The sequence below is a fragment of the Terrapene carolina genome, unplaced genomic scaffold (genome assembly GCF_002925995.2).
Source record: "Terrapene carolina triunguis isolate 2854851 unplaced genomic scaffold, T_m_triunguis-2.0 Scaffold58, whole genome shotgun sequence".
Taxonomy (NCBI): domain Eukaryota; kingdom Metazoa; phylum Chordata; order Testudines; family Emydidae; genus Terrapene; species Terrapene triunguis.
Genome location: NW_020664409.1, coordinates 69,961,156 through 69,971,090, shown reverse-complemented (window position 1 = coordinate 69,971,090; position 9,935 = coordinate 69,961,156). Strand labels below are relative to the sequence as shown.

The 9,935-nt window shown below is 38.9% G+C and overlaps 1 protein-coding gene across 1 annotated transcript in view; it reads right to left on the bottom strand.

Moving 5' to 3' along the window:
- Positions 1–1,688: 1,688 nt before the first annotated feature.
- RIPK2 (receptor interacting serine/threonine kinase 2) overlaps positions 1,689–9,935 on the bottom strand; it is a 31,525-nt gene continuing 23,278 nt past the window's right edge. Inside the window, exons 6-10 of the mRNA XM_026659059.1 lie at positions 9,701–9,786; positions 9,452–9,547; positions 7,560–7,665; positions 5,148–5,327; positions 1,689–4,110 (exon numbers count right to left, since the gene is read on the bottom strand). Coding sequence (XP_026514844.1) covers positions 3,758–4,110; positions 5,148–5,327; positions 7,560–7,665; positions 9,452–9,547; positions 9,701–9,786 — 821 coding nt within the window. The 3' untranslated portion in view covers positions 1,689–3,757. The remainder of the gene's footprint in view (positions 4,111–5,147; positions 5,328–7,559; positions 7,666–9,451; positions 9,548–9,700; positions 9,787–9,935) is intronic.

The following is a 9,935-nucleotide window of genomic DNA, read 5'->3' as shown; positions in this document are numbered from 1 at the left end:
TTGGATGGTTAACTGGATTACCAGCTATTTCCATCACTGCACAGCTGACAACATGCCCCCAAACTCTTTGCATATTCAATTTTTAGTCAAGAGCTGAAAATTTTGTATTGGTCACTTCTGATGACCCGTTAGTTACCTGCCTTCAATTGAAAAGAAACTGACATTTGAAAGAACAGGTCAGCAGCAATAAATGAGTACCTAATTCCCAGTTTGGTACACTCGGGCTGCTCCAGTATAACTTCACAGTAGGACAAGAGCCGTACCTCCATCATCATCCTCTCCATGTCTCACGTAGTACATCAGACTACTGATTACAAGATCATAGACTCCTAGCTACTCTGTGCAATTCATTTCCTTTTATGCATTAAAATATATAGTTAAGAATTAAAAGGGAAAAAAAGTTAAAAAGTTTCCAAGTGGCACACTAGTATACTTTGGCTCTAGAAATGTCGTAGGGTGAAGTTCTTGTCTGTCACAGGGGCCAGGATTAGGTCCCTTGTCAGCAAAGTGCCCAGCAGGGTTTTTAAGACTCTTCCCCCATTTACTCCCTTTGAGCAAAACCCATGAACCAGACGAATGTAGATTCATAGACACACACAAGTAGAATCTGCCATAAATGGATAGTTATAAATGCAATTCTTTTCCTCTCCCCCAAACATGAATGTGTCGTCCATATTCTCACAGTGAATACTTACATAGTGTTGTAAAAGATACATTCAGATAAAACAACAAAAATGCTGGGCACAGGTCTGTGGCTAAAATGCTGGACACATGACCTAGCTGATGGTCAGGTTTTTGTTTAAGATATCAGTAGCAGAGATTATTATTAGTCTATCAAATAAATTATGAGCACAGAAATCAAGACCTTGATTCAGCAGTACACTTAAGCATGTGCTTAACGTTGTGTTTTTTCTAAATTGGGGCCCAAGTCAGTAGCTGTTTGACTCTGGACATTTATAAGTTGTGAGGATAAAGATTTAACAGAATTATTTGGAAAGACAACCAGAAGATGCATACTTGTGCAATCAATATATACTTGTGTGGAAACCTATGCACTGAAGTTATACACAGCATGTTAAATCTTACTAATAATCTGTCTTTATGCCTTTGGAGACTGGTGGAGGTATCACCCCCCTTCTGAGAACAGTCTAGAAGAAAATCAGTCTTTGTTTCAAAAGGAAGGGAAGAAAGGACAAACTTATATCTAACTATGCTAATACTCTTCCTAGGTTTCCCCTTTACCCCTGCTAAAGTTTACTTCTTTCTTTCACTGAGACCTACAAAGATGAAGAAACAAGATATGTAACAATAGTGTGTATAGCTTATTGAAGAGCATTGTAATCGGTTATGAATTTAAACTAGCAAAATGAAAATTTCAGCCTTTTTATTAAGGTACTCCTGTATTAGTGTACCACAAGAGAACCCAATCCCATAAGCAGATACTGTTTCTACCATATATTTAGCAATGCCCATTCATTAAATTTATTTTATAAAAATCAAGACATCCTGCATCATTTTAGAGGGCAAGACTGAGACCCCGGGGTAAAACCATTAATGAATGAATGGGAAGGAGTTGGGGATGGAAAAATGGAAGCAATATCCAGGCATGCAGGTGAAACCTATGGTTACAATATTTCTTTTCTCACTTTACTGTTCCAGTCCACTTCCGATTTACTCACTATCATTTAGCACCGTCTTCAATTTTGCTCTCAAATTTGCAAGCAGCATGTCTGGTACAGTCAATTACTGATTTTTCTAGCTATTTGGCACTGCTCATCTCTGTGTCTGAAGTGCTGCTGGGCCCTATGACAATTTTATAGTATAGGATGAGCCTAAAGAAAGAGGATTTGCAATTATTTATTGGTGCAACAGTCTTGCATTTAAAAAAAATGCCATTGTAGGGTCATTATGTAGGTCTGGCATCACTAGCAAGACTGGCACAGCTCACTATGGTCATATTCCACCAGGTCATCTTCACATCTATTCTATAAAAGGCATACACACTGGAGCTTGGCATTGTCCCGTTAGGTGCTGTTGGTGCCCCAGTTAGAACTTTTACATTGGTAACAAGTTTAAATATCTGCACAGAAACAGGGCTGAAATGCAAAATTCCAATTTACTGCAAAAACGTGAATTTAGCTGGTAAAGTCTGCAAAAGTTTACAGTAAATTATACATCACATTCTGGTGACTCAGTTCACAAAACAAGTTAAGACAGATACTAAAATATCACTGCCATGTTTAAACACATAGGCAAGCAGTAATGCACAATTTAAACCTTGAACTATTTTGAAATGGGTCAGTCCCTAGCTCATCCTCCAAGATTTTCCAAGTATCAATCATTTGGATTCTTCATTGATTTGGCTTTTATGACAAGGGCAGTAAACTACTCATGCTGTTTGTAACCTTCTTGGATGGGGAGGTGGGATTTTCAATTGCAAAATTCTTATTAATGCCAATGGCATTCAGTGCACAGCATAACTGAACAACTCAACTTCTTACTGCTGTAAAATGTAGATGGTATGTATGTGCTGCCTCCAAGAAAATTAAAAAGCTATAAATCGGATTTATAACCATTCACACTGTATTAAATGTGCTAAAGAGAATTAAAACAAAATCAGATTCCTCCTCTCAGACTTCTCTCTCAACAATGGCCTTCTCTCAAACAAGAAAGGCGGAACACCAAGGGTGTAGTTTGGAGCGAGAGAGGGGGTAAGAAAGGAGTATTGCCCACCAAACTGAAAGCCTCAGGCAAGCACAGAATTACGTCCCCCTCCCAACCCGCACAGCCCCATTGGCCTGACTGGAGCTGCCCTCTCAGCTATAGAAGTGCTGAACACCACTATTTTCAGTGCTGATAGAGGGGATTGCTACAGATCAGCACACAACACTTTTCCTCCAGGAAGTAAGTACACTAGCTCTGCAGCACTCTCAGTGCTTTTGTGTCAAAGGAGGTCATGTGCGTTTATTGTGTTACTGCTAACCCACCTGGGCAGCATATGCTTGATCATTATACACCACATAAAATCAGTGCTTACTGCAGGTTATGTAGACGTTAAAAATAAACTGGAATTAGAAGCTTGGTGGATCAAATGCAACATTTTACATTTCACATGTGATTTTGTGTCAAGTTTGTGGAGGCAAGAGATGAGTTAGACTGCCACGTTCTACCAGATCACATGCTGGTCTGTGGATCCCATCACACTCCTTTGACTGAAATGGGAGCAGGTGCAAGTCTTGTATCATTAGGTTTACTACTTGAGTGAAGAGACAAAATTAAAATCTAAATACAGGCATATGGCAGTCTTAGTGTTCTTTAGGAAGGAACAAATCTACCCAGAAGGGTAATGTGAAAATAGCTTACAACAGAAATGAACACTGGCAGAACTCTACAGGTTTTGTTGTAGGGTTTTTTCCTTTTATATCAATCCTACCACGACAGTGAGTGAGCAGCATCCCCATCATTTTAAGACAGTTACAACTTGAAGGATATTTATAAATGGAATAATTATGATTATTTAAAATAGAGAATAGGGAACATTTTCTCTTTTTATGAATAATAAAAATACTTTCAAATACTTCATTAGAGTGTATGTCTTTCCAGTTGCTCTTCAAAGTGACTAGTTTTAACCTTACAATGTAACCTTAGTTACATCTAATTCTTTCGCTTACCAGACTTACAAAAGTGCAATAAAGACCAAAGCAATACAGATATAAAGTAACCTTTCAGAAACAGAAACTTACTTGTAAGGAAACATTTACATGGCTTTATACTGATATGATAAATTTAAAGATGCAGTCTTAGAAGCAGATGATAAATCTGGGTAAGGCTGAAGGCCCATCTGTTTATTGTCTTTCAACTTTTGTATTATAACTTTAGCAAACTCCTCTCCTTGGCTGTCAGTAGTATCAAGCAGTTGTCGGACTTTTGATGTCCTCGTAGGTTTGGTGCTGATAAGTTCATAGTCTTCTTTCATGATTAAATCCCTTGATAGGAGGGCATCCAGAGACTGGTTCAGACATGCTTCAGTCATCTGGCTGACAATGTCCTCTCTCCTAATTTGGATCCACTGGTGAGCTATATCCTGTTGCATGGATTCCACAGCAAAACCTAAAATTGAAGAAAGATTCAGAAATCTAGTGTCATAGTTGCAGTGAATTTATAGTGCTATAAAATGAAGAGTGAGTTGAGAAAGAATGGTCCAAAACCATACCTGTAGTTAAAATAACAGCCTCGTAATACTCTGCCAAAATGTTGCTACATTAATCCAGATTAAAACTCTGTTAATTGTACTAACTGTTAATTAAAATATTTCTTTAGTTATTCTAATGCCGGGTCTTTATTTCTTAGGGGAAGTAAAAGTTACAAATACAGCTGCTCTTCCTAAAATGCCACCATTATTCTGAAACAGAAACTCGATTCTTTCAACCACCCCCACCACCAATGCCTCTCTCCCACACAAACCCACCTCCTCCTGAAACAGCTATAGGGATGGATCACAACAATCTGTGATGCCTTTTTTTCCCTATTAAAACAATGTCATTCCTTTCACCTTTTCTGGCTTGCCCTATTATCCCTTTCTTACGTTTCTTAAAACTACCACATTACAGACAGAAGAATGATAATTGGTTAAGACACTGGACTAGGACCCAAGACCAGCGTTCAAACCTTAACTCTACCACAGACTTCCTGTGTAATCTTGGGCAAGACACAATTTCTCAGTGCCTCAAGTCCTCATTTGCAGAATATAACACTTCTTTTCTCCTACCCTATGTCTGTAGGAGAAAGACAGGATTAGCTATACCTTGACCATCCCTGGTAAGTGTTTGTAATTGTACCATTCTGCATCGTAATACCCCTTTAACAAATACCACACTGAAGCAGAACCATCATACACACCTCAGTCACACTGTATGTGCAATCTTCCTTACCCTAAACTGGAAATTCTTTAGAGCAGTATTGCCTGCATATTGTGTTTTGTATTGCTTTGTTAGTGCTTAGTAAATAATAATAGGCCTAGTCTTCCCTTCAGACACATACACACAAATTGGTAGTTGCACATTAAGGTTGTGAAGGCATCTCACTGACCATTCATTGTTTCCCTCTGATATTAGTGGGACTTAAAACTCCATCAGTTTGTGTTGTACCTGAGGTAAGTGCTGATGACTGCAGCATGTGTGTCATAGGATTTGATGCGTCTGAACGATCTGCACCAAATGAGGAAGGGTAGCTGTGGTAGGGCACATACAATTTAGCACTCTGGGCTGGAGAGATATTTTCATCCATGCTAACAAGAGAGCATGGTCCTTCAGAACTGTTGTCTTTACCTTAAATAAAAGATAAAGAATCACATTATTTTTGGGTTCAGGAAAGAAACAAAAACATGTTAGAAATTATTTACAGCACCCTTAAAAAAATTTTTTAGTTGCATGCCTTTCATGTCTGTTCTCTACAAACAACATTCAGATTTTTCATGAAGCTAAGGTTCACAGCGCTTTTCTTATTTTCTGTCAGCTTTGGAGGATTTTTTCTTTGGCAAAACATGGTTGAGAAAACCAGGTTTGGTCTGTTCCAACTTTAAAAAGCCTTAAGCAGCAGAAAATTCCACAGTGGCTAGACCAACCAGAGCTCTGACTTCCAACTTTCATGTTGTCAATTATTTCTTCTTATCAGATTTATTTTAGTGCCTTTTATTTATTTTAGCACAACAAGTGCGGAGGGGCTAAACCTTCCTAAAAGAGACTCAAGTAGAACGGTAGCATCTCAAAGACTAATTGTGAGCTTTATTGGAAGTCCAATGGAAAAATCTGCTTTTTTATTTGTTCTATTAGCTATCTCTTGTGAGGATTCCCTATATGCCTTCATAAAAATTTCATATGAAATCTTCTTATGTAATTCATGTGGCAATACAGGTTTGAATACTAACTATGTCTAACTTAATTCATGGATAGACAATTCATTCAACTGCAGAACTGACTGAGTACAAGAACAAATGACATTGTGAAAGAGATGCAGCAGTATGGTAACAGGTTTACCTTAATGCAGGGCCTGATAGACAATAAAATCATAGAATTTATATGGACACATTAACCAGTGTAAGCCTAAAACTGTATGTCACTTAAAGGACCCTTTACACCAAGTTTGTATCCAGACACATCCAAACAACAGATATGTTTCCATTTTTTAACAAAAGTGTAATGCCAAAATAAGCAGTTTTAACACAAACATTCCCTGCAGCATTTGTATTTTATTATTTTTATTACCATAGTGCTTAGGAACTCTAGCTATGGACCAGAGTCCCCTTTTGCTAGGCACTGTACAAACAGAACAAAACCCACATATTTGCAACATTGTGCCAGTGCATGAAAACCTGAGAGTTGAAATTGATCATATACAAAAGGTTAAAACACAATCTGTATTGATTATTCAAATCAGTGGAAAGCAGTAAAATAGCTGAATGTTTTATTTGCAATACTTTTTAAAAAAAACACATTGGCATGAATTACTTGCTCATGGCAGCCAAGGACTAACAACATCCTTCTGCTGTGCTTCCTAAAATAGATTAGCCAACATTTAAGGGCAGTTGATGGAAGTCAATTTTTATTTTTGATGTGTTTACAAAGTATATTTTATTGTCTCCCCCTGCCACCTCTACAAATTTCTTGTCTTCTTAGATTGTCAGATTTTCAGGTCTGACATTGTTCCTACTTCTGTGTTTCCCTGGTACCTAACACAATGGGACGCTGATCCAGACCAGTGCCTCTGGGCACTATCATAATAAATAATAATTGTTCAAAACTATCTTCTGTGACCTTTCACAAAGAAAGGATCAGAGCCACTTGAGAAATTTCATACACGCCCCATAGAGAGCACAGACATGCCAACAATACCTCACAGTCAGCTGTGTGACAGAGTGCTAACAGGGCCAAAAGAATCATTACTGGCATTTAATCTTCATACCATGGCTAGATGAAGATCATTGGCCAATGCCATCAGCAGAGCTTCTGTCCTATAGATGCAAGCCTGAAGTCTGACAGGAGACTCCAGATACCACCACCAATGAACATTCCCCCCAGTGGGAGATTCTGTACATGGCAGTACACAGTCAATGTCAAGAGGTTTTGAGACTCACCAGTGTCTTATCCAGTCACATTCATACGCATCCTTCATACTGAGCCTAATCTTCCCATGTCAGTTTCACCACATACTTCTAGTTAAACTACTTTGTATCACTCTAAACAATCCTTCTCCAGCTCTTTTGTTTCTACTCTGAAAGTATTCATAAATGGGCAGTCATGGCTCAGTACGGCCCGTGATCTAGCAGCTACTCCTCATCCTTGCCCATGATCTGGCCATATAGGGGGCAATTAGTTGTCCCAATGGGGTGTAATGGAGTTAGAGTGATTTATTCCAGCTGCAGAGGACTACTTAAGTAGAGCTGGGATCTCAGTGTAGGGTGAGTACTCCTGTACAAATGCAGGGTCACAAATAGAGTATAAAGTTGCAGTTCAATAATAACTGAATATCATGAATCAATATTGTGCAGCAAGGTTACATACCTGTTGAGAGGATGTTATACTTTGGTATAGACTTGAGTCTTGGTAATTCAGGTGACATGCTCCGGAGGGGGAGTGCACCACTTTGTAGGAAGGGAGCACATGTTTCCTGAAATGAATTCAGTTATATAGTGAAGATGTACATTTTTGGAATGGTTTAGTAATTTCTAAAGTGCTTTCCTTTTGTCATCTTTTCCTTGTTATTAAGATGCTCAAGTTACTTCACAATTAAAATATAGTAAGACATTAAAAAGAAGTTGTTAGAGAGCTTATTCCTTCACTCTCCCACTTCCCTGGTCCTTCTCGCATGAACAGAGAGCAACAATACCCGAAGTCCGAAGGTGCAAACAATTCAATGTTTATTGGGGTGAACTTCCAGCAAGCTTAAATCCAAGTTCCTTTTTCCTTATTTTCGAATCCCAACTTACTTCCTGTTTGCCCCTAATTTATATAGTAATAGTCTCAGCTATACCTTAACCAATCATTCTACTGAAATTTAAAATTAATTATACAGCAGACAGAAACAATCACAGAACCAGACAGAGACCATGCAAATAAACATAGCAAAGTGGGAACTATAATGACAAAACAATACAGAAGTGAGGATTTCATAACTACATCTATAAAGACACAAGGGTTTCCCAGCTGTGTCTCTTGATAAGTGAGTTCTTACCAGACAGAAAACGATCAAACTAAATTTCCTTTTACATCTTCTAGGCTCTTCCCTTTCTCTGGAGGTGATAGATCGGATCACCTCTAACAGCCCCCGATTGCCTTATTTCAATGTGACTGGTTTGCAATGGGAGGCTGTGACCAAACGCTTCCCAGCTTATGGCTGCCTCTGCTGCTTGGCCAAAGGCATTAGCCTAAAAACAGGGCCTAAGGGCTTGTCTATACTTACGCGGTAGTTCGACGGCTGGCAATTGAACTTCCCGGTTCGATTTATCGCGTCTGGTCTGGACGTGATAAATCGATCCCGGAAGTGCTCGCCTTCGACTGCGGTACTCCAGCTCGGCGAGAGGAGTACCGCGGAGTCGACGGGGGAGCCTGCCTGCTGTGGACCGCGTCTGAACCGCGGTAAGTTCGAACTAAGGTATGTCGACTTCAGCTACGTTATTCACGTAACTGAAGTTGCGTACCTTAGTTCGAATTGGGGGGTTAGTGTAGACCAGGCCTAAGACTGTCACAGTGAGAGAAGGCCCTTACACAGATTCTTTCTTTTATACCTCTATAACTAGCTAAATGATAAACATATACCTAAATTCTTCAAGTATAGGCCTTTACAGACAGGCTTGAATATCTATATCCTAACAGAAGTTAAAAACCAAATGCAAATGTTCTTCCACCATCTGCCCAAGATTTTACATGCTATTTTAATTATTAGTAGTAAGAATGAAAAGAAGCAGCACTAAGGGACACAATAATTTAAAAACAAATCCACAGTACTTTGCATGAGCAACATCAGTGGGAGTGGGGGATGAAATCATCTCTTCCAACCCCGAAATCACCCATTGTGTGGCAAAGAACAGGCTGTTGCAGCATCTCTGGTCTGCTACACTCTCTGTACAGGTATGTGTGCGCTTCCTATATTCAGTGGATAACATGGTCATGTCTTCCAGCTCCCTTGGGCCACCCACAACTAACTCCATCCATGATGTTATGCAAACACTGCACTCCGATGTGCAGAAGATAGAAACAGACTTCCCTGCTGCTGCCTGCCCCACTGACTCTGCTAGTTCCATTGCTTTTATGCGTTTCATGGCTGTGCAGCTGCAGAAGAGGCGGGGGAGAAAAGTTTTCCCCATACTGAACTAAAAACCATTTCAAAATGTTTTCGTTACCCCAACACATTTGGGAAAGAATTTGAATTCAAAATTAAGAAGAAAAAGATTTACCTCCTGTGGACTAAGATTCAGAGGTATATTTACAGATGTCAGCTCCACATCGGATGTCTTGTGACTGAAGCGAATACATTGAGACTCATATTTTGACTGAAAGAAACATTGGTATTCTTATTAGTTGTGCATTATAAATCTACCAGGCCAGGACAGTACGGACTCAATTCTTATGTTAGTTACACTGTGACAAGCACAAGTTGCCATTTCAGTGTATTTTCATATTACATTGTAATAAAAGCTATTTACCTTATCTCTCTTTAAGAGAATTACTGCTTCAAGCATAGATATCTCATCAAATGTTCTCAGCACTGGTTCAAGATCTATTAAGCATTCTAAATAAGAAAAGAATACTCAGTTCAACATTAACTTTTAATAACCGTAATTTTTCTCATGCTCATGAAAAGTGATAGATTGACATCCCTGGGAGATTAATGTCACCTATTTATCTAGTGATTTTATGTCATTTTAATAATTAGATGAC